This window comes from Fusarium verticillioides, chromosome 8, assembly GCF_000149555.1.
Source record: "Fusarium verticillioides 7600 chromosome 8, whole genome shotgun sequence".
Lineage (NCBI taxonomy): Eukaryota > Fungi > Ascomycota > Sordariomycetes > Hypocreales > Nectriaceae > Fusarium > Fusarium verticillioides.
The window spans coordinates 569,027-592,143 of NC_031682.1; the positions used below are offsets into that span (position 1 = coordinate 569,027).

General features: G+C 50.0%; 14 protein-coding genes across 26 annotated transcripts; 7 read left to right on the top strand and 7 right to left on the bottom strand.

Annotated features, from left to right (window-relative positions):
• Nucleotides 1–1,364: 1,364 nt before the first annotated feature.
• FVEG_16141 (hypothetical protein) lies at nucleotides 1,365–3,584 on the top strand. Of its 4 annotated transcripts, none has more exons than XM_018905379.1 (3): nucleotides 1,425–1,456; nucleotides 1,513–2,484; nucleotides 2,541–3,584. In XM_018905379.1, the coding sequence occupies exon 2, from the start codon at nucleotides 1,925–1,927 to the stop codon at nucleotides 2,315–2,317; it is 393 nt and encodes a 130-aa protein (XP_018753673.1). In that variant the 5' UTR covers nucleotides 1,425–1,456; nucleotides 1,513–1,924; the 3' UTR covers nucleotides 2,318–2,484; nucleotides 2,541–3,584. The 4 variants fall into 4 exon arrangements, with proteins under 4 accessions (XP_018753671.1, XP_018753673.1, XP_018753672.1 ...); XM_018905378.1 differs by having other exon boundaries at nucleotides 1,513–2,488; nucleotides 2,541–3,581; XM_018905377.1 differs by having other exon boundaries at nucleotides 1,365–2,484.
• FVEG_07566 (hypothetical protein) lies at nucleotides 2,618–2,710 on the bottom strand (the record flags this gene model as incomplete). Its single annotated transcript, XM_018896244.1, has 1 exon — nucleotides 2,618–2,710. The coding sequence occupies one exon, from the start codon at nucleotides 2,708–2,710 to the stop codon at nucleotides 2,618–2,620; it is 93 nt and encodes a 30-aa protein (XP_018753676.1).
• Nucleotides 3,167–3,412, bottom strand: FVEG_07565 (hypothetical protein; the record flags this gene model as incomplete). The annotated part of the gene is made up of 1 exon (XM_018896243.1): nucleotides 3,167–3,412. The coding sequence occupies one exon, from the start codon at nucleotides 3,410–3,412 to the stop codon at nucleotides 3,167–3,169; it is 246 nt and encodes an 81-aa protein (XP_018753675.1).
• Nucleotides 3,585–4,611: 1,027 nt separating the features above from the next.
• FVEG_07564 (hypothetical protein) lies at nucleotides 4,612–5,270 on the top strand (the record flags this gene model as incomplete). The annotated part of the gene is made up of 2 exons (XM_018896242.1): nucleotides 4,612–4,954; nucleotides 5,007–5,270. 2 exons carry the CDS (start codon nucleotides 4,612–4,614, stop codon nucleotides 5,264–5,266), a joined length of 603 nt encoding a protein of 200 aa, XP_018753670.1. The 3' UTR covers nucleotides 5,267–5,270.
• A 204-nt stretch (nucleotides 5,271–5,474) lies between these two features.
• On the top strand, nucleotides 5,475–6,292 carry FVEG_16140 (hypothetical protein; the record flags this gene model as incomplete). Its single annotated transcript, XM_018905376.1, has 1 exon — nucleotides 5,475–6,292. The coding sequence occupies one exon, from the start codon at nucleotides 5,475–5,477 to the stop codon at nucleotides 5,742–5,744; it is 270 nt and encodes an 89-aa protein (XP_018753668.1). The 3' UTR covers nucleotides 5,745–6,292.
• FVEG_07563 (hypothetical protein) lies at nucleotides 5,701–5,868 on the bottom strand (the record flags this gene model as incomplete). Its single annotated transcript, XM_018896241.1, has 1 exon — nucleotides 5,701–5,868. The coding sequence occupies one exon, from the start codon at nucleotides 5,866–5,868 to the stop codon at nucleotides 5,701–5,703; it is 168 nt and encodes a 55-aa protein (XP_018753669.1).
• A 1,954-nt stretch (nucleotides 6,293–8,246) lies between the features above and the next one.
• Nucleotides 8,247–8,645, top strand: FVEG_07562 (hypothetical protein; the record flags this gene model as incomplete). Its single annotated transcript, XM_018896240.1, has 1 exon — nucleotides 8,247–8,645. One exon carries the CDS (start codon nucleotides 8,247–8,249, stop codon nucleotides 8,643–8,645), a length of 399 nt encoding a protein of 132 aa, XP_018753667.1.
• Nucleotides 8,646–8,831: 186 nt separating this feature from the next.
• Nucleotides 8,832–9,236, top strand: FVEG_16139 (hypothetical protein; the record flags this gene model as incomplete). The annotated part of the gene is made up of 1 exon (XM_018905375.1): nucleotides 8,832–9,236. The coding sequence occupies one exon, from the start codon at nucleotides 8,832–8,834 to the stop codon at nucleotides 9,234–9,236; it is 405 nt and encodes a 134-aa protein (XP_018753666.1).
• A 146-nt stretch (nucleotides 9,237–9,382) lies between these two features.
• On the bottom strand, nucleotides 9,383–10,381 carry FVEG_07561 (hypothetical protein). The gene has a single exon (XM_018896239.1). The coding sequence runs from the start codon at nucleotides 10,248–10,250 to the stop codon at nucleotides 9,642–9,644; it is 609 nt and encodes a 202-aa protein (XP_018753665.1). The 5' UTR covers nucleotides 10,251–10,381; the 3' UTR covers nucleotides 9,383–9,641.
• A 480-nt stretch (nucleotides 10,382–10,861) lies between these two features.
• FVEG_07560 (60S ribosomal protein L16) lies at nucleotides 10,862–12,668 on the bottom strand. The gene is made up of 5 exons (XM_018896238.1): nucleotides 12,434–12,668; nucleotides 12,075–12,210; nucleotides 11,923–11,976; nucleotides 11,612–11,870; nucleotides 10,862–11,560 (listed from the first exon to the last, which is right to left on the bottom strand). The coding sequence occupies exons 1-5, from the start codon at nucleotides 12,452–12,454 to the stop codon at nucleotides 11,422–11,424; spliced, it is 609 nt and encodes a 202-aa protein (XP_018753664.1). The 5' UTR covers nucleotides 12,455–12,668; the 3' UTR covers nucleotides 10,862–11,421.
• A 249-nt stretch (nucleotides 12,669–12,917) lies between these two features.
• On the bottom strand, nucleotides 12,918–14,744 carry FVEG_07559 (hypothetical protein). The gene has a single exon (XM_018896237.1). It carries the CDS (start codon nucleotides 14,034–14,036, stop codon nucleotides 13,119–13,121), a length of 918 nt encoding a protein of 305 aa, XP_018753663.1. The 5' UTR covers nucleotides 14,037–14,744; the 3' UTR covers nucleotides 12,918–13,118.
• A 1,061-nt stretch (nucleotides 14,745–15,805) lies between these two features.
• FVEG_07558 (glutaredoxin 3) lies at nucleotides 15,806–17,483 on the top strand. Of its 4 annotated transcripts, XM_018896234.1 has the most exons (5): nucleotides 15,807–16,208; nucleotides 16,261–16,623; nucleotides 16,684–16,782; nucleotides 16,840–17,005; nucleotides 17,055–17,483. In XM_018896234.1, exons 2-5 carry the CDS (start codon nucleotides 16,524–16,526, stop codon nucleotides 17,065–17,067), a joined length of 378 nt encoding a protein of 125 aa, XP_018753660.1. In that variant the 5' UTR covers nucleotides 15,807–16,208; nucleotides 16,261–16,523; the 3' UTR covers nucleotides 17,068–17,483. The 4 variants fall into 4 exon arrangements, with proteins under 4 accessions (XP_018753659.1, XP_018753661.1, XP_018753660.1 ...); XM_018896233.1 differs by having other exon boundaries at nucleotides 15,806–16,623; XM_018896236.1 differs by having other exon boundaries at nucleotides 16,840–17,483.
• FVEG_07557 (hypothetical protein) lies at nucleotides 16,254–18,806 on the bottom strand. Its single transcript, XM_018896232.1, has one exon. The coding sequence runs from the start codon at nucleotides 18,412–18,414 to the stop codon at nucleotides 17,257–17,259; it is 1,158 nt and encodes a 385-aa protein (XP_018753658.1). The 5' UTR covers nucleotides 18,415–18,806; the 3' UTR covers nucleotides 16,254–17,256.
• FVEG_07556 (F-box and leucine-rich repeat protein GRR1) lies at nucleotides 17,625–23,103 on the top strand. Of its 7 annotated transcripts, none has more exons than XM_018896227.1 (7): nucleotides 17,625–20,878; nucleotides 20,931–21,653; nucleotides 21,701–21,812; nucleotides 21,860–22,237; nucleotides 22,310–22,583; nucleotides 22,630–23,009; nucleotides 23,067–23,103. In XM_018896227.1, exons 1-5 carry the CDS (start codon nucleotides 20,135–20,137, stop codon nucleotides 22,507–22,509), a joined length of 2,157 nt encoding a protein of 718 aa, XP_018753653.1. In that variant the 5' UTR covers nucleotides 17,625–20,134; the 3' UTR covers nucleotides 22,510–22,583; nucleotides 22,630–23,009; nucleotides 23,067–23,103. The 7 variants fall into 7 exon arrangements, with proteins under 7 accessions (XP_018753653.1, XP_018753657.1, XP_018753655.1 ...); XM_018896231.1 differs by having other exon boundaries at nucleotides 22,341–22,583; XM_018896229.1 differs by having other exon boundaries at nucleotides 22,358–22,583.
• The last annotated feature ends 14 nt before the right edge of the window (nucleotides 23,104–23,117 follow it).

Genomic DNA, 23,117 nt, shown 5'->3' on the forward strand with positions numbered 1-23,117 from the left:
TGGGATCCGGTGGACTCCGGTGGGATGGTGTCGCGGAGTGCCGCTCGTATTAGCATACAAGGCGATAGTATCCTTGCATGGCGAATAAATAGCTCATGCGGCGCTGTCGAGGAGGTATACTTCCCTGATGTTTGAGCTTGTGTGAGGACGTGGTGTTGTTGCATCGTGGTCGGAGGAACTCAGTCATTGGCGAACATCAGGCCATTCCTCGGAACCTCGAGTATACTCGGATAGCTAATCGCAATCTCGCGGTCCTCGGATTCGCGTGGTTGATGTTCTAGAATTGCGGTTGTGTATCGTGGCCATGAGGCTAGGTGTGATACAGACGGTAGCAATATTCAGCCTCAGCAACTAGCTGCGCCTCCAATCCAACTTGCTCAGATGTGATATCCACTGATCATCTATACTATCTTTATACCTTCATGTTTTATTCATTGCCTGATAGATCTGGAGCCATTCACATAGACTTGATTGTAAGGACTACACTTCTAAACTCCGTTCTAGGCCAGACACTCGCCAGGCAAACGTCATAACGCATCCAACTCCAGTTTTTATATTCTCCGACGGACGTTTAGTCTTGATATATAAGCGCTGACTAGCCAAGCCATCTATCCGTCTGCCAAAACAGCTCCGCACCCCGAGGAGATATCTGCGGAATAACAGTCCAAAGACCAAGATTCCAACCACACACTATATCGGGTTTCGATCTGCTTGATTGGCCCTGTCTTCGGCTATAAAACCCACGCCGATCCAGAAATTCCCGTGCCCCAACCAACATGGTCAGGGCAACACAACCACGAGAAAGCCATGTGTTTAGTGAGACCTGAGTAAGCCCCGGGTCTTGCTAGCTTCGGCCCCAACTAGAGACGACGACTTGTAAACAAATCTTGCTTTTCCGCGGGGCATAGTTACATAGTCTGTTATCGTTTATCGCCAAGAACGATACCACTGTGAAATGATAATATTAGAATGTATTGAAAGTGTTGATGGGGGGAGCAATTGCTCCTTGTGACCGAACCGAGAAAAAATGTCAAACGCCACGAGATTTCCACGAGGATCACCGTGTGAAACTAGCCAATTTAATTTAGTGTCACTCTTGGGCATCAATGGGATCAGTTCATTTTTCTCTTTGATAGAGTTGATCACTCCTATTTGCAGAAACCCCTCGCGTCCAACTCTCAATGCCGAACAACTGGGCCATTAGTTAGGCGACCTCGCTTACAGCTCTCCATGAATTAAGATTTCGTCGCACCATTACTGTTTAAGCAATGTTCCACCGGTCCGGTTGCTTTCGGTCTGGTCCAATTGGTTCTGCTGGTCAGTGCTGAAGAAAAAATAGTGCCATGCCTCCTTCAGCCCTATGGGTTATGGGTTGGTGTCGGTGGTTTGGTATAAGCGACGTTCGCGACCCTGCAGTTGGCTCGGTTCGTGATACGATTGAGCAAATCATAAAGAGGTCGGTCCCCTCGTCTCTGTTTGAGTTTGAGTTTGTCTGAGGTTGAGTGTTGTTAGACCATAAGTGGTTCAGCAATCAGTCCACTGTTTGCGCTTGTTGATAACAGTCCGTCCTTGGCCGTGGTTCTTATAAGACTTGCATCTTCTTCAATGGATGGTCTTCTGTTACGTTCTTCTATTATTACTTATCTGATGGAAATATTACTGGTCACATCGATCACGCATACATCTCGTCTAACTCTAGACCTGCATATCCTTCCTGTCTTGACCAATAACGACCTAGATAGACTGTGATATCATTCACCAGCACCTCGCTCCCAAGTCCAGCCTGATCCTGCTCTACTCTACATACAGATCACGTCACCTTGTTTCTTTCCAGCAAACACTCACTCTCGCCTCCCGATCACGCAGCCAGATCCCTTCTACTCGATCGTATTCCCAGCAGCTGAATCACCCTCCCGAGACATACATGTGTACCACAGCAATGTGTATCGCCCACTACCTCCACTACCACCATGTGCCCCCTTGCTACCGCCCAACAGGCCTGAACTACTACTACTCGTATTGCGCGGCTGCTTACTACGATCCCGTCACCAGCCGGCCCCTCGCACCGTGTGGCAGCGTCTCAACCAGCTCTCCCCGCGGAGACCCCAGCGATCCATGTACCATGAGCCAGTGCCTGATTGATCCGGGCTGTCGCTCTGGAGCATGTCGACTCGCTGATCTTAACGGGCAGTGGAAGTGCTGCATATGTGGGAGGCGTGGAAACTTTGACTGCCAGTGCTTCAATTCTCGATCTGCAGATGTGAGGATGTACTGCACGCACCAGGTTTGCGAGAACTGTACAGCCGACGAGACTTGACGAGGCGAGACCTCGAGGCCGATATTCTTCGGCCCTCCTCATGGGATTTGAGTTGCAGCTGATGTCTCAGCTGCATATAGTCCGACGCTGTGGACGTCTGCAGGTGTAGCCCACGAAGCCACATGTGCGAATTCATGCAGGCTACATCTCATGGCGTTTCCATTCCGGCAGGTCTATTATTATCACATTTATTGTTGTTTCTTGGTTTGCTGACTACATGCAGATTTGATTGTCATGTCGCCAATCTCGGTGATTCACGAGGCATCGACGAACTTCTGCAGAAGAGAGAAGATCATGGGATCAAGGACGGTCGAGTAACGCCTTTCCGGCACGAGTATCAATAACCGATTGAGGTTTCACAGTACGGTACATTCCGAGGGTCGCCTTGTTCATGACATGACTGAGGAGATACTTTCTCCTCTTACGATATATCACAAACTCGCGGTCATGGTGGAATCACACTCGTCAGCTACACTACAACCCCCAAGCCGGCTTGCCATACATACTTCCTAGCTCCTAACTCCGCCCGCCTGGCACCGATACTCATGAGTATCTCGAGATTTTTTGCAGCCATGTCCGCCCTCGGGTTCTATCGCGGTTGGAGTTGCGCTGATGGCATCTTGATGGAAGGGAAAGGAGAGCCGGTTTGAGAATTAGATCGGAAAAGCTGGAAGATGTTTGGGAATATATAAAACCCATTATCTCTTGCTGCGAGGATGTGAGTGAGGTCCAGTCGCCATCACAACAAAGCAATGTCAACAGCTGCAAGTCCAAGTCGAAGAAAACTTGTACAGAAAGTCAAACATCATGTGCCATCGAATCACCTTCCGTCTCGCATGCGAGCATGTCTCAACACACATAAGTTACTGTCCAGTCGGCCTCTCTCACCGCCGCCCCTGCAGCAACACGACCAAGCAGACCGTCCCATACCCTCCGCCGTCGGGCTACACGCTGCCCAAGTGCCCACTCGCCAACTGCCCCTTTGAGGCCAAGAACCAGGCCTGGGACTGCTGCTGGTGCGGCAAGACGTGGAATGTTGGTGGGCGGTGCAGTTGTGTCATGATTGGCGAGGGGGGCACGTATCGGTGCGAGCATATCTGCTGCAAGTCGTGTATTGCCTCGAGAGATTATTTCTCCTAACTTGGTATGCGATGCGAGGAGGAGGAAAGATACCCTTGGGCTGGTGAATCATGAGTCGTTTCTGGAAGAAGATCGTTTCGTTGGAGATAGTTAGTTTGTCAACACGTTTACCACTCTACTCTCATATCTTCGCGCAAGTGAGACTCTCTGTCGTGTTCACGTCACGATCTCCTCAACCATGCCCCTTCGGCTCCCCATCCTCAAGTCAACAGGCATTATCCCAGTAAATGAGTTCATATCCGCATCAACTCGGAGACTTGCCTCGTGACCATTGGCTTCTCGTCAAGTTCTGTTTCACCAGATCACGTCTGCCTGCATTAGACCACCAGGGGTCTAAATCGAGATGTGAACAAGGACGGATGGGATGCCTCGATCGCGCTGGGGGGCTCGTAGAAACACAAGATCCTGTGCCTTTGTATGGGTTGTAGGTGTGAATGTGCTGCCCCGTCGACCGAGTACTCGGTGCCAAGGTCTCCCGGCCAAGCCAACCTCATCTATTACCAATAGATACCAGGTACTCTTCAACATTCGTGCTCTTACACCAATACCGTCGTCACTCTCATCCACACCAGATCAGTAATCGTAAAGCCAGAGTACCGGGTTCATCACATCTCATCACTATCGATCTCACAATCTCAATGCTGTGCGAACACACTATCTCCCACTACGACAGCCTCATTACCAGGCTCTCACCTGTGGCGTCCTATAAATGGCCTCGAGTCCAGTTACACAGGACCCATCCATCAGATCACACCCCGAGACATTGGGCCATGTAAACTTTTCATGTCTCTGCCTCATCGGAGACTTGATCATGGAAATGCAAACGCACACTCCCGATGATGCTGCACTCGAGGACACGATCGATGGGGCTGCGCTGTTGCAGACGCCTCAACCCAGAGCGTGCAAATTGTATGGATGGGCTCCAGATGTGCATCTCTTGGTCTCTGAGCATGAGAATTGCTTCGCTGAAGGGGAGGAACTAGACCTGCGGTTCCAAAGAGGTCGATCTGTCTAGTCAGTCTGGTCCGTTGGCGTATAAATAGTCCCCAGGATGAAGCTATCAGACCAGGAAGAAATCCTCAGAATAACTGCTTCTCCTCCAGAGCAAGAATAACTGCTTCTATTCTCAGGAACAAGAAAGACAGACAGTCACAATGTGTCACGGACATCCTCGACACCATCCCTGCGCCCACACATCCATCAACTGGCACTACTGTCCGTCGGCGCTCATCGATCTCGAGACGGGTTATGAGACGCCGTGCAGCAACATATCGTTCGCGGCAGCCCAGCCCACGACGTCCGACTGCCCGCTCCAGAACTGCCAGTTCAAGAGCAAAGGCGGGAGCTGGACGTGCTGCTCGTGCCAGCAGGGCCCAAACACTCAAGGATGGTGCACGATGCCCATGAGCAGAATGACCATGAACCCTGAATCCTTTTCTGTTGAGTCAGTTGAGACAACTTGTGATCACGGCTGTTGCAGCAAGTGTGTTCAATACGGTAAGTCCCTTAACCAATATCCGATATTTGAGTGTAGAACTGACACACTCAGGCTCGAGCCGTGATGCTTCGCCTGAGATGACCTTTTCTGAAATCCGCAAGGGGTCAGCGTCGCGCAAGTTCGGGTACAGCAGCGCCACCAAATCTCATCGTCGCGGATCAGCCTTTTCGCTTCCTGCGTCCGGGGAAGAGTCTACTCCGTCGCCGTCGACGTCAAAGTCGAGTTCCGCAAGCTCGGGATATAAGGTTGGGATGGAGTACACGTCGAGCAAGGCCAAGTCCAGCAAGAAGAGACACAAGAGTAAGCGATGAGTGGGTTATTTATTGGTAGTGAGATTGATATTGGTATACACGAGTGGTGGTATTTGTGTGTGCATCTGGTGGTTTGGCTGTCATTGTTTTTGTATTTCTGTGTCAGCAGAGCGTCGTGTTTCAGTCTCGGCAGCTTATTACAGTAGACGTGGGTTTCACTCTTTTATCTCAATATATCTATTCTCTTGACTGCAGCATCTATCACATCATGATCAAGTCAGATATCTCCCTCTCACTGTCACCAATCTCAGCTCCGTTCACACAGACTCGAATAAACTTTCAGGCCAAGCCACAGCCATGCCCAAAGCAATCCACCCTTCGGCCCGAGATGCGTCCAAGCGAGGGGAAGCTATCGGCTCTTTTTGTCCCCAAGGCCAAGGGCCCTCCCTTCGGAAGAGCCAAAGGCCACGTGCGAAAGAAGCATCCGGTTCCCGTCATGCACGGTTTATCGTTCGTTCGGGCCCTGATGAAGAACTGAACTGGACTGAGACGAGACGAGGCGAGGCGAGACAAGGGTTGGTGACGATCTGCAAGAGTCTTTTTGGGGTTTGGGCTGAAACATGAGTCGACGGGTCTGGCGATGCGCTAGATTGCGATGACATTTGAGGCCTGACAATCAATTATTATCAAGTCGGAATCGTCGGTCTTTGACTTCTCAAGCATGTCGATAAGATACTTGATTCAGTTATGATCATCATATTCAATTCCTCCATCTTGAAGCATCACCACTCATGTCCACCCGATTATGATAATGTCAACATCAAAATAGTCGACGCCACATCAATCAATCAATCAATCAAGAGTCCTCCTACCGTCCGTCCCGTCCTAAACAAGCGCCATTCATTTAGTCAACGGCACCTCCGACGACGCCTCAGACCGACCGAGATGAATCGGGAACTCAAATCATCTAACATCGTAGACTACTAACGTCAATCCTCGGATCTCGAACCGACAAGCATTCAGTCTGGCAGTGAAGATTAGAGTCTGACAGCACAGAGTACAATTGTGATGAGATGCATATCTGGCGTGTGATATCGGAATGGGCTGGCTGCCAGGCTACAGCAATACGAGATGTGATGTGCTATGTATCGTCAGTTGAATACCACCCTCCCAAATGTCACAGTCGTAATCCAACAGAAACCACGTGTGTTATGTATGATCGACATCGCCCATCCCTTCCCTTTCCCTTCCCTTCCCTTCCCATGTGGAAATGACGGAACCAGGCTTGATTATACCTCTGAAGGCATCGACAACCTCCAAGCCACTCACAATCGTCATCCAATCCCATCGCGTGGCTTCCACGTGAGCTGGCGTTCTGAGATGGATGCATCTAGATCAACACATTCCAATCAAGATTGTCTAGATTGCCCTCTCCCTCTCCCTCTCCCTCTCTTTGGTGTTTTATCTCACGTAGCATTTTTCGCCCCTCCCTCCCCTGAGGCACAGGGAAACATTAACCTGGGGGCCACGAGTTCAAATGCAGACCATACATGAGATTTCAGGTGGAGGGTTGGGTTGGGTTGGGGGCCTGGGGTATTGTACGACTCCATTCGACGACGGGACCCTTCCTTGTGTTTTACAGGGCGGGACCGGTTCCAGGGGCAGTTTCTTCAGTGACTCCATCGTCTGTGGTCTGATCCTTGAATGTTTTGAAACGGCGCTTCTTATTAGTACTGTCGCAGTCTAATAGATGAAGAATGTCTGTGTTTACTGTGTTATTGTTTTTTACATCATTTTAATTCGATTCTTCATCATCATACCATAATTTCACTTCGTCCAGTGCAGTCTAGGCCCTGCAACAGAAGATCCAACCGCCAGCAGCCAAAGAATCAAAACCCCCCCTAGCGCTCCTGTTGAGGTAGCTGCCTTGGGTGCCACACCCCCTGTAAGCCTCCCCTCCAGCAGCCGCTGAGACTTGTGCCTGGGCCTTGTGGTGGTGCCTGGGCCTCTTTTCTGCTTTAATCTCCAAATCTCCTCTCTTCTCCCCTCTGGTCCCTCCCCCTTGCCCTCTTTTTTTTCCTCTCTATTTTAGATCTGTCTCCATCCTGGTTATCCCTTTCATAATCTGACTTTTTTTAAGCTTTCTTCTCTTCTCCGTTTTTCACAGGAAAAAGAAAAAAAAGTCGTGAAGAGAGAGAAAAAGAAACACGGACGCTAATATAATCGACGACAAAGCGCACGCAGTCAATTTAAATTAACTTGGTTCCATTGCCTTTACATATAGCTCCGTCCCGTCTTTCACTACCTATCAACTATTACGTCTAGCCAGCCCACTTTCTCGTCTTCTCTCTGTCTCTCTCTCTCCCTCTCTCTCTGGCTTCCGTCTCTTTTCTCCTCTTCTTTTCGAAACCTCATCCCCTCTTACGCGGTTTCATAAATCACCTATAGTACCCGCAACTCACCGTCGCATCAAACATCACCATGCCTGCTTCCTTGGACTCTTCCCGGCCCATCATGGCCCCTTCGGTATGTTATGACCGCTCGGATCTTCTTTTCCTTCTGTCTATCTCTTGCTCTATTGCGTATGGATTACACTACACTACAGTCCAGTCCCTCTATTCCCCCCCCCCCCCCCCCTGTTCAAAGGCTTGGGACTTGTCCCGTCTAGTTCCGCCTCTAGTTTGGTGTCTGCCCACTTTGAGAGTGATGGGTGATGGGGACGAACGGGCCGGGAGGAGCGAGTGAGTAGAGAGAATGGATGCGGATCGATGCTCTCGTCTTGTCTGTCCTGTCACCACTCACTCACTTGCTTGTCTTGTCTTTTCAACCGAAATGTGACATCTTTGCCTCTCCGGCCGCTTGGTTCAGCCCATACTACCTTGCTCGTCATCCGTCTTTGTTCGCAGCGCACATCACTTCCACCTTGATACATTCCCCTGTCGCCTCACACGTCCCTTAGCCCAGCATTCTTTTTATCCTCGTCCATCGTCTCGTCTCTTTTCTTCCCAAGAACTACTTCAACCGCATACCTCTCCCAACCATGGCTAAGCCGTGGGTCTCGTCGCACTCTCACACTCAGCCCGACCACAACCGTCAAACTACCAAGGAAAAGGATCAACCCGCTGACTCTACCTCCAAGAACCGCAACTCGGTCCGCTTCAGCACCTACAGCATGGCTCCTTCGCTGTCTCCCACCGTCGGCACAACCGACTCTGCTCACGCCGAGATCCGCGACATCGCTACCGGCCTCGACCGCATGGAGAACAAGGCTCTCTCCTCCCAGCGCGTCACCCTCACCGACGAGAAGACGGACACCATGAGCAAGCTCGCCCTCGGTGCTAAGCTCGAGCGCGCTCTCGACCGAAGAATGAGCGGCCAGGACGCTGTCATGCGACCTCGTGGCCAGAGCCTCAACGAGAAGCTCAGCGAAAAGGAGTAGACCCAGAAAACAAGAAGAAACAATCCCACCAAACCCACCAAACAAAGCAAATGTCTTGCGAATAAGATACCCCCCACACGCAAACGAGAATTCTTCTTTTATTTTTTATCGGTATAAATCATCTTGTCTTTCCGGTCTTGATTTCCTCAGCAAACGCCTTGGTTCTATCACTTTTTTCGCAAAGGAATGAAACCCTGCGCCATGATCAACCTTCAAGGGGGAATTGGATGGAAATACGAGCCTCAAACTCAGCCTCATCCCCCTAATTATACTCGCCAAGCCCATCATCAACCCACGGCTCCTTTTTTCACGAATTACACACACGGCATGCGGGAAGAATCTGGACTACGATCAGCTCTTGCGGACTTCATTTTCTTCTCCTTCTTTTTCTTTTATGTCTCTTTTATTCTGCTTTTTACTCTAATGGTATGCTGCGGTGGAAATTCATTGGTAAAGATACGCAGGAATGGCAAGCAACGCATGGAGAAAAGTGATCATCATGGCACGAATAAAGGGGGGCCGTTTCGCTTTTTGCCTCATATCGTTTCCCGGGCGCGGCGAGTACGGGGTGGAGGAATTGAAAGTGTATGATTACATTGGATGCATTTGTGATGCCATGTTTTACACACGAGCTATAGTGAATGCCGACGAGAGTCGCCAACTCATTATCGTGATTCTGTTTCTGTTGTGAAAGTGATGGGATGGTATGTGGACAAAAGACTGGTGGCCAAAGAAACCTCAGGTTGTGTGAATCGATGAAATGTGTTGCATTGATATTAACAAAACTCCTATAGCAACCATTACCAAGCAAAGCATTCCCTTGATGTAAAAGACATTCCATATGCCAGTGTTGCTGGCATCTCTAACTGAGACCAATTCCATTTTGGCCCCAGATCTCGTAGTCAACTCATGTCTCGGGTAATTTGACAAGTCAATCCCACCCCTCTTTATCCCAAACCGCATGAAACTCAAATCGCAATCAACAGCTCAGGCCATTCATGCCTCCTGCTTCTCAATCCTCTCCTCAAGATCCTTCAACAACTGCACTAACTCTCCTTCTTCACCCTCAACCTCAAGTCCTCTCCTGACCCAATCCCTCGCCTCCTCCAGTCTTCCCATCTCAGCCAAACACCTTCCCCGTCTCCACCAAGCCTTTGCATTTCCTACCCAGCGCGCCTCAACACTCGCATGGGCATCCACAGCGCCCTCGGCCCAGTTCTGCATCGCCATGTGCGCCTGCGCTCGGTTCGCCAGGATTCCGCTGATCTCCTCTCGCACCAGCTGCGAGGGCTCCCACATGGGTCGCTGCATGGCCATCTGGAAGCCGAGGGTGTAGTACTTGATCGCCTCGGGATATTTGCCCTTGCGGTACTCGTTGTTGCCGGAGTCGCGAAGCTTGGTCACTTGGGCGGTGCGCTTGGGGTTGACGGGCACGGGAGGAGGGGGTGCGCCTGTGGGTGAATCGACATTGAGAAGAGAGCGGTGGAGGGTGTTGAGGGCTTCGAGCTCGGCGTTGAGTGTGCGCGATGGTTGTTGAGAGCTGATGGCCTTGGATTGAGGGTCCATCTGGAGGGGGAGGAGGTCGAAATGTGTGAGGTCCGACATTGTGACGGTGAGTTTTGTTTTTCTTTGTTCGTGAAATTTCTTATTATGGGATTTTGTATAGACGTGAATTGTTTAAAAAGAGTGACCGGTTGGGAGTGCGAGCTAGCAGTGAAAGGTTATGTGCAGCTGGGTGTACTCCGTATGGATTGAGGTGCTGTTCAGGACACCTCACAAAAAGCTTATCTTATCAGCACATGACACCCCTCAGAGCCACCACCATTCATACCCTACACGTGGAAGTGTGTAAAAAGCAATTCAAAAGATCGCTGAATGTCTTGTAGGTGCTTATCCCCTACTGTTTATCTTGTTCAAGATGCAAATGTGTCTAGAACAAAGTATACAACATATCATACAATTCCTGATCTCACTTGATGGCGTCTGTCGGGTTACAATGACTGATGTATACTAGCAAGCAATCGGTCCCGATGCTAGAGACAGCTACTAGGCGCGATTCCCACATTCGATATTACTTACAACTTACTTACAACAAGAGCTCTAGCTCGTCGACAAAAGTGAGCCAGCTTAGTGGTGAACGTACATGATCAGATTAAACAATGACATAGCACAGGGCTCTGACGTCAACTCCAAGACACATTCACATGTAAAACAAATTGATCAAACAAGAGCCTTTCCTTTTCTACTCCTATTGTGCAAATGCGAGACCCTGTCCCCGTTTGGGAAGCGCAACAAGATCACCTCCAAATCGCCATCACTCATAAAACCCGTCCGCCGAACTCTGGCGTCCTTGGATGATCAACGGGAGCAAGACGTCAACTTCCAGAACCCTTAAAACGCCCATCAACGAAAGAATATCCTTATCCCATCATCGAAGCCTCATCACAGAGCCCCAAGATTCGAAAGAGTCTCCACACACAAAGTCTCGGTCATCATCATGGTGTTTGTTGATTGTCGGTCTCTTGTGTTTTAATTCCTTCTTGAGGGCAGTGCAAATGTGGTTCGACGATCGGGGAGGGACTTTTTTTTTCATTTAGAACATTCTTTTTGGGGGGGATCGACATCTACTCCTCGAGCCACCCTTGCCATCACTCAGCAAATCAAGTAAATCCCTTTGTTGAACCGCCGCGCCATTCTAATGAAACGCACGAGAAATGATAGACGTTGCCAAGTTTACCTGGACCGGCAAGATCCCATGTCGAGGGATTTGGCCAGCTTAGTAGCCGTAGTTGGCAAGGGCCTTTGCGGTCTCCTCCTTGACAGAAGCGTTCTTCTTCGCATCAGCCAGTTGTCGGGCAGCGATCTTCTTGCGCTCGTAGAAAGCAGCGCCCTTGGCCTTTCTTCGCTCCTCCAATCTGGGTAGAGTTAGTCATATCCCAGGTCACAAATAACACAGCAAAACATACCGAGCAACGACGTCCTCGTACTTCCAGCCAACCTCGCTGGACAGACGACCGACAGTGCAGAACTTGCGGCCGGGCTGGAGTCGGAGAACACGGAGAGCCTGGGGAACGACGACCTTCTTGGTCTTGTCGTAGGGAGGGGGGACACCTTCGAAGACCTTGAGGCGCTCGAGAGCAGCAGCACCACGGGCGGTCTTGTGGGGGATCATGCCACGGACAGCCTTGTAGAAGATTCGGGAGGGAGCGCGGAAGTGGAAGGGACCTGTATCGAGTCAATGACTGTGGTCAAGTGTGTAGGTACGGGTTCGACTCACCACCGCGGGTGGGGTTGTAACGGGTGATCTTTCGGAGGTGGGCGTGGTACTTGACTGTTGGCATAATCAGCTTGGTGTTCCTAGGAGTGGCATCGCTTTGATGTTGACGATGCTCGGCCACAGATCGGAGTGGTGTCGTGAGGTAGACATACGCTTCGCACGGAAGAACTCGCCAGAGATGTTGAGAGCCTCGCAGCGGACAATAACAATCTTCTGGCCGCTCAGGAGCTGCTTGGCGACAATGGAGGCGAGTCGGCCAAGGAGGTGGCCCTTGCCATCGATGACGACCTGTTAAACGCACACAACGGTCAGCGAAATGCATCTTCAAGACCAATATTCCCACGTGAAGCAAACGACGAGCGGCGTTCACAGCACCAGCAGTCGCTGATAACTGAGATCCCAAAGCATCCTCAATCCCATGCCCAATGCTTCCCGGCTGCCCGCAGCTCGTCTTTTGCCTCAAGTCACAATATGAATTGTGAATGGATGTGTTGTTTCAGTCGGTACTCACAACTTGCTCGAAGCTCGACATCGTAACCGTCTTTTCTGGGGGGAATTAAAGAAAAGGAAAGAAGGGCAGCTCAAATCCTCAAACCGGTCGGCGAAGATTTGTTATTTTGCTGTGCTGCTGGGGTTAGTCGTCCCTCGAATGTTGGGTGCAAGTGGTCGCGATAGTGATTGACGGGCGAAAAATCCAAGGACCGCTTGAGGGCTCGTTGTGCCTTGTGAGCAAACCGCGCTAGCCTATTGGGGCAAAGGCAACCTTTCACCGCGAGCGACTCCTTCCCGCTTAGGTCTGTTAGCCCTAGAGGGTTGAGCCGAGGAATTGCCGGCCCGCCCACTGAAATCATGTAGTTTTTGGGCGTTGGATTCTAGAATGGTTCGCACGTGATGATAAAGATCGGGCTGTTCCAAGACATGGCATTAGCACCATCATTGGGGATTTACATCATAAGCCATGACAGGGGTCTGTGTCCATAGTGATACTCAAGATTTCCAAATTAAATGTACCAATTTGCTCAATGCTGTCTATGTTGGTCATCATGGTCAAGGTAATCCTTGAATCTATTGTACAGCTTGTTCTATATGAAGAGCAATGGCCAGGTAGTCGAATAATGGAATATTCCCAGTAACGCCTGCACTCAAACCAGACAATCTTTTGCACTTAACATCAACGCCATCGCTTAATCGCGGGCTCAAGATTCCTTTGCAACATCAAGATCCTTCAATGTCTTTTGGACCTGTTTCACCAATTCCTTCCTTCGCGCTCTGACTTCGGGCATGCCTTCAGCCTCGACGCCGTCCAGTTTCAACATAATGTGCATCATAATGCTCTCAGAAAGTCTTCGGTGGTCTTCCTCTCGCTTCTTTGGGTCTGAAGGTGGCGACGCAATGTAATCGGAGCACAAAGGCAGCCACTTGATCTGGTACTCAACAGCAAGATCGTCGAGAACCTTCATGGGTCCACTGGTTGCGCCTGAAGATGTGGGTGGTGCTGGAGGTGATCTGGGGTGGTCGAAAGTAGAAGCGCTGTCTCGAGGGCTGCCTGACAAGGAGTCGCCATCACTGGTGATACCCTTCTTCTTGTCACGCTTCTTCTTGCGGCGGCGAGTCTTCCTGTCTTCTCTAGGAGCATCGACAATCACCATCTCCTCTTCTGAGCCACTGCTGACACCATTAATCTCGGGCATGACCGCCATCAACTCGCTGTTGTTCTTAACACCATAGTCTCGTACTGGCGCCATAGGGTCCTTGAGTTGCTTTCCCTTGTAGAGAAGCTTGATGCGTGATGTTCCTCGCTCAGGAAGTTCCATCATCAGACCAACCCGGTCCTTGACGTCTATCACCCGCAACTTTCCATCTCCAATCGCATATGCGGGGAAGTGAGCGGGATATGTGATGCCGCGATTCTTGATAAGGAGGACATCGTCTTCTGGAGCTGGTGGGGGTGCAGTCGAGTGGGATCTGGGATAGTATCGATCCTCGGTGACGCCATCAAGATCTTGAGATGTGATGTAGCTAAAATCGTCGTCGGTGACAGCGGGGACGCCGCTGGGCATAGAACTGTAGGGCGAAATCTGTTCGCGGCCGATAGACCAGCCGTATCTCGACATTGTTAATGGGACGGCGAGCAGGACAGCGAGGCTGCTGTAGACAACGGTAGGAGGTACGCCAAGAGTGTCAGATATGTATCCGCTCGAATCTTGAAATGCAGACGAGAGGTTAGCCAGCGCCCCGTTGAGGTAGGACGTGACGTTTTGTAAGGCACCGGGAGATGCCACGATTTCTTGGGCGGAATCCACCTTGTTCGACGTTTTCTAAGGTGGTCCAAAAAAGGACACCCTAGAGGCAAATGGGAATATGGGTTGCAGCAATTGACCCAAAGCAAGGTCCGATCCGAACAGGAGGAGGTCAAAAAGACAGGGCGGTCGGCGATAAAGCTGAGCGACTGGTACTGGTGGTTCTCTTGTGATCGACCCGTGGGCTGATGTGGAGCGATGAGCAAGCAGCAGGACAGAGCCAGGTGGGCTACGCTGCACGACGAACAAGAAGCTTGCGAGGCTTGCAAATGGCAGCAGAAGGCGACGATCAACGACCCTTGGGCCAGGGTCTTCCTAGTGATAGTCGACAGCGAGTGACAGAGGCTAGAAAGTATCTAACCTGTCTCGTCTTTTGCGCGACAAGGCGAGTCGGTAGTGGGGGAGGTCAGATCAAGTGACTCTGGTGATACAAGGCGAGACTGGGCAAACGGGTGTATCGGGCTGGGCTCTATTTGCGGTGCCACTGGTGAGGGGGCTTAGGCGTCGGTGCAGCCCAGATTAACAGCGTCTCTCACAAATTCTTCTGTTCCTTCTTGCAGCCAAGCGTACTGTAGCTGTAGGTACAGGTACCCGAATCGCAGAGTTGATGATGACGGGGGGCGACGCAATGCAAGAAACCGGGCAGCTTAGGGGATACCTGAAAACTGCAGACGTGAGAGCGGCGATTGGTGGAGATGGGGGCGGAGTACAGCAAAGTACATGTACAAGAGTCGCCCCAAGAAACAAATCGAATGCAAGAAATATGCGCTGTAGATTTTTGTTTCTCTTTCTTTTTGGGAATAGTGAGAGCTTGTGCGTCGTTGCGCCTGTGCTTGTGTCGCAGTTGATGATGGATGGTGAAAAGTCTCGCAAAAGGGAGAGAGGCCAGATTTGGGTTTCTAAATTTGATGATTTGGACCTGGACCCCTCCGCTGGTTTAATCTCAGCCAAGAGCCGCACGGGGAAATGACAACGCCTCTTCCAGGTTCATGGCCTGACAATTGGCAATCGAAACCTGGGGGAATGTGTCAGACTGTTCTAGCGGGAAATGGTAGGTATTAAGGGGTCTCCAGCGCTAAGAGTTGAGGTTGTAGGTTGTCTCCTCGACTTCAAGTTTGAAGTTACTATGATAAATCAGAGCATGTGTGTTGAAGCGGATAAATGTAGGTTTCGCGATGGAAAGTATCAGTTGTTTGTTTTCAAGGCATTCCCATAAACCTTTGACATTTTGCTGGAAGAAACAAGCCAAGTCAGTATAAAGTTACATCATGAAGTTTGTCAGTGTTTTCATGGTGGGTATATCCAGAGCCACCTCAGACTTGTCTTAGATCATTTGATACAAAATCAGAGCCAATAGGCAAAAAGAACTGGAGTTACAACCCCGTAAACTAAGTCACGATCCGTGTCAGACGATTGTTGCTTAAAGCTCCGGCCCCTTTCCAGTGGAGGTTTGAAGATGCTATCATGACTAGTAGAACCGATGAACCACCGTAGACTCTGATTGCTTGATGAGGCTGAAGCCCAAGACTATAAAGAAGCCTAAGATTTGATAACTAAAGACTGAAATGAATCAATCTTATTATAGTTTTTCGGTGCCTCGATCCTAAACAATGGAAAGACTTAGCATAAGTTTAGGGTACGTCCAATTGCTCGGCTCCCATTCAACTCAAATGTTTTACGGAGTAGACCTCACCTGTTTACATGATTGACTTGACTTACCCTACACCAATTTTTCATGATCAAGTCAATAGATCAACAATAACGACAGCATTGGTAGAGCGACCTAGCAAAGGTGAACTAAACGAATGCAGCGTTCTTTCGAGCTCAGATGCTGTTAGCATGTTCCGTGATGAGTGATCCTTCGGCATATAAATGCAGGGATTCAACGGTGGTTGCTCGTTCTCACGCAAAATAAGCACTTGCACATGATGACTGAACAAGTCTAAACACCAACTGGAATCATCACTTCCTATTCATATTGTATCTGTAAGTGATTACATTCACAAGACAAATATACCACCAACATAAAGCTGCACAGCCGAGGCGATGATGAGTGAACCACCTCGAGACAATGATTCCAAAAAACATGATTACCTAATCCCGAAAATCTAGCACATTGCATCATCGTATTTTTCATGGTCGCCGAATTAATCCCACTCAATCGCCCATGACAAAGCAAACTCGCCCTCCACAGTCCAGCATTATAGCCCAGTACAGCCAAATCAACCTCTATCTGACGTAGAATAAATACCTCCACCCCACTTTCCCTTCTCCTACATCAAAGCCATCTCGCTCTCCTCTATGAATTTCTTTAGATCATTCTTCACTCGCGCAACAAGCCCAGGCACAATGACTCAAGCATCCACCAAGGTTCAGCAGCTCATCGACAACAACTCTGTTGGTACGTTTATCCCCGTGCTTTGCGCCCCGCGTTGGACCCCTGCTAATGAACCCCTCGCAGTTGTCTTCTCCAAGTCTTACTGCCCTTACTGCAAGCAGACCAAGAAGACTCTGGATGAGCTTAACGCCGAGTACGAGCTCCTCGAGCTTGACGAAGTTTGTAAGTTTCGCCGTTCTCAGCCATTGTATCAAAATAACGGTCTCTAACGCCTTGCAGCCGACGGCTCTGCCCTCCAGGATGCTCTTGAGCAAATCTCTGGCCAGCGCACTGTTCCCAATGTCTACATCAAGCAGCAGCACATTGGCGGCAACTCTGACGTTCAGAGCCTAAAGTCTGGTGGAAAGCTTGCTTCCCTGCTCAGGGAGGCCGGTGCCCTGAAGGCGTAAGAAACATCAAAACAAATGTCGGACACGTTGGGCTAAGGGCTTCAGTTCTAAGCTCTAGGCATGTCTTTGTAGACCGTATGCGGCACATAGATATCGGTTGCACCTGAAGATTAGACGGTATTACAAGATGGGTGGATGACCCAGATGAGTTGAATTCATGACCCTTTACAAAGACTTGCTGGCTTGTGCCTAGTGATACATGGCTTAATTCCGTAATGTACATCTTTTTTGCTGTGGTTTGACCCTCTCACAAAACCTGGGTGGCAACAGTACCAACAGGTCTTTCGACAAACTCCATGACGCCATTAATAATGTTCTTCCTAGCCTCCTCTGACGCAACCTTCTTACCAGAGAGGTAGTTGAGCCACAGCAGCCTTGAAAGTCGCTCATCCTCAACAGTTCCCAGTGTAGACTTGACAGACTCCTTGCGAGTGCCATCAGTGTAAGTGATGGTCAACTTTCCAGCAGCATCTCGGACAAGAAGCAGTTCGTTCTTCTTGGCTACCAGACCTCGTTGGAATAGGACCTTGAAATGTCGCATGGCATTTCCAAATGTCTCGTCGTTATACTCCGGATTATGTGATGAGCGAGCCTGAATAGCCCTCACAAGGCCGTCGCGCATATGAGGGAAGTCAGTATCTCGAACAGGGGTGATGCGGAATGCTGAGCGGCATCCAGCGTCCTTGAGAATCGAGTTCCATGTCTCTTCACCCTCGACAGGATCCTGGAGAGCCTTGCGCAGATCCTCCTTCTCAGAAGGAATCAATGTTGTGGCTAGAGGGTTAATCTTCTTGACCAGATATCGCTGAAGCTTCTCGATATCCTGGGTAGCAACATAAAAGCCCACCACGTACACCTCGATGCCAAGGAAGGTCACTGTCCTTGTTCCCAAACCAACCAGTGTGAATTCTGTGCCATGCTTGTCCGTTACAGCGGCAGCAATCGGGCCAGCGACGTCGCCTGCTGCTCCAGCATCTTCAACTTCTAACCTTCGAGGGAACAGTTTGACGGTCTTGTTGCCCGTAGGAACAACCTCATTTCCATCTTCATCGTGAATAACCACTTTTCGCTTCTCGCCCGCTTCGGTCTTGAAGATTTCTGTCGGAACTTCAGTATCGCATTTGATAGCAGTCTTCTCTTTTTCTCCTTGAGCTTCAATGGCCTTCTTCAATTTCCATGCAGTGTAGACGAAGGAAACGATGCCGGCAATGGCACCAGCAGCTAGAAAAGCGGTGCGGTTCTGTTCGTAATCTCGTCGCTTCGAATTGAGCTGATTGACATCGAGGTCATCGGTTAGACGGTTCGATCGCTGGGAGAATAGAGTCCTTCGGGTTGTTAGAGCGATGGCGCATCTAGTGTGGGCTGATGCGCGAAGCGCAGGGCGGAAAGTTGAGGGACGGAGCATCGTGGCGCTCGCGACGTAATGTCGAACAGACCAACGACAAGCAAATTGAAATAGCAAAGTCTCCTTAATCAACTACAGCAAGAAAATGAGCTTGGTGGTGATGGTCTGAGTTGCTAGTCAGGTACGTGGAAGAGTTCCATACCATACGGAACATACGGGTAAACCTAATCCGAGGAAATTCAATGCCCGCTTGCGGGGGCCCACAAAATACATCGCCAAGATCAAAACCATCTACGTCAGCGATGCCATCGTGAGGGGTCTTACCCTGTACCTTGAGTTTTTAGAGGATCGAGATGCTTTAACGATGAGTTGTCACGGGCGTTGGATGTGGTCAGAAGATCTGTGTCGCTTTCAAAGAGACTGGCTATTGGGCAGTTATATGATATGATAGCTCCGAAGCCTCGTTTACATCTTTAACGTGATAAGTACCCGTTGAAACGTTGAAGCGTGTATCAGCGTGACATTTGTGTCATGTGAAACTCAATTACCAAGATGGAATTGTTGACGAATCTATGCCCTTCCTATCATGCATGCGTAGCAACAAAGATGTACATTATTTCCTATCCTTGTCGTAGATACAATATATGCGTCTACTTGCATCCTCATATCCATTTATCATCGCGTCGTCTATTAATGGCTCAAGCCACCTGCACGGCGGGTATTGATTCGTCCTTTCAACCTGTGAACCTCAAATCAGAACATTGATCACACCTCCTTCATGTACCTGATCCCATGTCAGTCATCTTCCCCGCAGCAACAACAGATACGGTAGACAGAAAGACATGTTGACTGAGGCGTGAGCCAGGCATGCGGTTGACTGAAACATCAATCATTCCTCGCATTGAACCTGACTCCAACACACGCATCATCATCATCAAGAAACAAGACCAACATCAAGAACAAAACAAAGACCTGCTGCCCTCAAACCCCTGACCTAACCAGTCCTGACATCCATACCAAAGAAACCCCACTACGGACATCCCGCCCGACTACGACGTAGGAGGAGATCCAGATTCTAGGCTGGGGGATCAACTGGCCTGGGCTCACCCAATCCATCCTCTATCGGGTTCGGTCTCATCAAGCTCAGCGCTTGTAAAAAAGGGCCATCCGCCATCGTAGCGCACGACAGCGGCACTTTTACAGGGGACGCGGCTGAAACCAGCAAAATAAACACAAACGCCTTTTCGATCCGTGTCTCTGCTCCATCCCCTCTCCTCGGGGAATACTTGGGCGTTATCAATCATTTGGCTGTGTCATCAGTGCTGTCTTCCCTGCTTTTTAAGTACCGCAGCCGCGCCCAACCTGACCCTGGCACTGGCAAGACTGGAGCCCAGCATCCAAAAACGTCCGCCCCATTTGGCTGCCCTGCCTTAACTTATTACCTTACCTCACCAAATCAAAGCCAACAAACTCCCAGCACCAAAACATCATCATCACCTTCATCGCAAGTCGCGAAACACGCCTTTTTGGCATGAAAGGACCTTTTTGACCTGTATACTTATCCACGCATCTCCCGATTGCTCGCTGCATGCCTGCACACACCCACTGCTTGCTGTCCCTACGATAAACAGTCATCCGCTACCGCTGCTTAAGAATCACCCTTGTGATCCCTGAACTCCGCCTGAACTCTGCCCAAACACTGAAAAAAGCCACACTGAAAGCGCTTCTTTGACCGTGTTTGCGTTTTCATCTGAAGCGCTCCTCCCTCAATACCGAAAATATGGCCGCTGCCGCCGCTGGCCCTGCCTCTCGGCAGAGTCCTGCAACCGCCGACGAGCAGGAAGATTCTCGATCGTCATCCTCGTCAACTTCCCCCGCGCCCGCCGATAACGAAGAGTCCGATTTCTTTCTTGGAGCCAACGACTCCCAGTCAAGCATCGGAGTCCCCAACTTTCAAGATATGCAGGTGGAAGATGCTTGCCAACCGCCCGTCCATCGGTTGCCCAACGAGATCCTCATCAGCGTGTTTGCCAAATTGAGTTCCACCTCCGATCTGTTCCACTGCATGCTGGTTTGCAAACGCTGGGCTAGAAACACAGTCGATCAACTCTGGCATCGACCAGCGTGCACGAGTTGGAAGAACCACGGCAGCATTTGCCAAACGTTGCAGCTCGACAACCCGTCTTTCAGATATCGCGACTTTATCAAGAGACTAAACCTCGCCGCCCTTGCTGACAAAATCAGCGATGGCAGTGTTATGCCCCTCGCAGTCTGCAGTCGGGTGGAACGTCTGACACTTACGAACTGTCGCAACCTCACCGATTCCGGACTTATCGCCCTTGTGGAGAATAGCACCTCGCTGCTGGCACTCGACATCTCCAACGACAAGAACATTACCGAGCAGTCTATCAACACCATCGCCAAGAACTGCAGTCGCCTTCAAGGACTCAACATTTCTGGCTGCGAGAATGTCTCCAACGAGAGCATGATCAACTTGGCAACAAGCTGTCGCTATATTAAGAGAGTAAGTTTACGATGAAACTATGTATGTCGGGACGTTAGCTAACTCAATGCAGCTGAAGTTGAATGAATGTAGCCAGCTCCAAGACGACGCTATCCATGCCTTCGCCGAAAACTGTCCCAACATCCTCGAGATCGACCTCCACCAGTGCAATCGCATTGGTAACGGCCCTATAACTTCTCTTATGGTCAAGGGCAACTGTCTCCGAGAGCTACGACTTGCAAGCTGCGAACTAATCGACGACGATGCTTTTCTGTCTCTACCCTCTGGACGACTATTTGAACATCTCCGCATTCTCGACCTCACATCCTGCGTGCGTTTGACAGACGCTGCTGTCCAGAAGATTATTGATGTCGCACCTCGCCTTCGCAACCTTGTTCTTGCCAAGTGCCGAAACATCACTGATGTAGCCGTTCATGCTATCTCGAAGCTTGGTAAGAACCTGCATTACGTGCATCTGGGTCACTGTGGCAATATCACCGACGAAGGTGTCAAGAGATTAGTACAGAACTGCAACCGCATTCGATACATCGATCTGGGCTGCTGTGTCAACTTGACAGATGAGAGTGTGAAGCGCCTTGCTCTGTTGCCCAAGCTGAAGCGTATTGGGCTTGTGAAATGTAGCTCCATCACCGATGACTCAGTCTTTCATCTTGCTGAAGCCGCATTCCGCCCCAGAGTACGACGAGATGCCAGTGGCATGCTCGTTGGCAACGAGTACTACGCCTCGAGTCTCGAGCGTGTTCATCTGAGCTACTGTGTCAACCTTACCCTCAAGGTTCGTCGCCCCTTATTTCCAGAATTACCATTACTGACATTTCGCAGAGTATCATGAAGTTGCTCAACTCATGCCCTCGATTGACCCACTTGAGTTTGACTGGAGTTGCTGCTTTCCAGCGTGACGACTTCCAGCCATACTGTAGACAAGCACCCCCGGGTACGTTTATCGTAAACTCTTGTTTGCTATTGCTGACCTGATGACAGAATTCACCCAACACCAGCGAGATGTGTTTTGCGTCTTTTCCGGCGCCATGGTATCCAAATTCCGTGATTTCCTCAACACTTCACCACAATTCGAGGACCTTTGGGATATGCACAGCTGGAACCGAACAGCAGTCTACCCCGGACAACGGCAACGTGCTTCCGTAATGCAGCCAACAGCCAATGCCGGAGATGGAGCCGACGATGAGATGGTTGATGATGACAATGATTTCGAGGGTCTGGACGGCAGCGAGATGGTCGTGGATGCACAGGCACAGAATCCGGCCAACGGCAACGGAACGATAAATCCCAACTCTCTTATGAATCACGGATTTCAACAAGCTATTCCCATACCGCCTCCACCTCCTAGCATCCCAACAGGTCAGCTCCCTCCATTCTTTCCGACGTTCGCCCGCTTCCTGCCTTCATCGTCACTCATACGACAGGAACCAGGATTGCTTGAGCCATATTTTAATCAGAGCAGAATTAACAACCTACTAGAAGGCGGATCGCCACAGCATACCACTAGCCAAGCCAGCGCAGCACCTCTTGGACACGGGCATCCAGGGAACGGGGAATCCTCGACCGGCGCAAGCACTGCGACTATCCACCGACCCCAAGAGAACGGTGACCAATCTGACGCCATGAATTGAATGACCGACACTTTGCTTTAGCTCTAGAAATGACACCATCGGATTCTTTTCGTCGTTCACTTTCCCTGTTCATGGTAAGATCGCTCGACTACAGCGAGAGACCCAACTAACCGTCACCAGCATTAGATTATACACGCTTTCGCTTACGTACGCAATGGCTAGAGGACACAGGAGTGCATATGGAGTTTTGTGTTTAGCATGCCGTGATTTTCGGCGACGACTTTTGACGGCAAAGACCAAGATACCACAGGACAAAGAAGGAAGCGGGAGGCATGACAATGAGAACTCACGTGCTTTGGTTTTAAGCCCTTGATAGGAGTATAAAGGACCCCTGAGGAAACGGTTTGTAGGGGCTGTAATTTATGACAATCAAATATCAACGGCCAATGGGTCTATATGCTTATTCATGATTCTGCAGTAACCTCTCGAAGTGGTAGTGAGAAGTGGCATGTTTGTGACCGTTCGGCCTGTTTATGCTTACACAGTGGCTTGTCAACGCGGTATGGACAACTTCGGAAGGCATTACAAAAGGGTATATTTAACTCTAAACTTAGAAGCGAGTGACGCTCAAGATACACAACACGCATCTTCCACTCTGACAATTTGAA

Bases quoted from the DNA above. Each gene is read 5' to 3' on its own strand.
- FVEG_16141 (XM_018905377.1), top strand. From the start codon at position 1,925: ATGTGTACCACAGCAATGTGTATCGCCCACTACCTCCACTACCACCAT.
- FVEG_07561 (XM_018896239.1), bottom strand. From the start codon at position 10,250: ATGTCGGACCTCACACATTTCGACCTCCTCCCCCTCCAGATGGACCCT.
- FVEG_07560 (XM_018896238.1), bottom strand. From the start codon at position 12,454: ATGTCGAGCTTCGAGCAAGTT. The intron at 11,871-11,922 runs GTGAGTCGAACC...GACTCGATACAG, and splicing joins TTACAACCCCACCCGCGGTG to GTCCCTTCCACTTCCGCGCT. The intron at 11,561-11,611 runs GTATGTTTTGCT...AACTCTACCCAG, and splicing joins TACGAGGACGTCGTTGCTCG to ATTGGAGGAGCGAAGAAAGG.
- FVEG_07559 (XM_018896237.1), bottom strand. From the start codon at position 14,036: ATGTCGAGATACGGCTGGTCTATCGGCCGCGAACAGATTTCGCCCTAC.
- FVEG_07558 (XM_018896233.1), top strand. From the start codon at position 16,524: ATGAATTTCTTTAGATCATTCTTCACTCGCGCAACAAGCCCAGGCACA. The intron at 16,624-16,683 runs GTACGTTTATCC...AACCCCTCGCAG, and splicing joins CATCGACAACAACTCTGTTG to TTGTCTTCTCCAAGTCTTAC. The intron at 16,783-16,839 runs GTAAGTTTCGCC...AACGCCTTGCAG, and splicing joins CCTCGAGCTTGACGAAGTTT to CCGACGGCTCTGCCCTCCAG.
- FVEG_07557 (XM_018896232.1), bottom strand. From the start codon at position 18,414: ATGCTCCGTCCCTCAACTTTCCGCCCTGCGCTTCGCGCATCAGCCCAC.
- FVEG_07556 (XM_018896225.1), top strand. From the start codon at position 20,135: ATGGCCGCTGCCGCCGCTGGCCCTGCCTCTCGGCAGAGTCCTGCAACC. The intron at 20,879-20,930 runs GTAAGTTTACGA...AACTCAATGCAG, and splicing joins GCTGTCGCTATATTAAGAGA to CTGAAGTTGAATGAATGTAG. The intron at 21,813-21,859 runs GTACGTTTATCG...ACCTGATGACAG, and splicing joins CTGTAGACAAGCACCCCCGG to AATTCACCCAACACCAGCGA.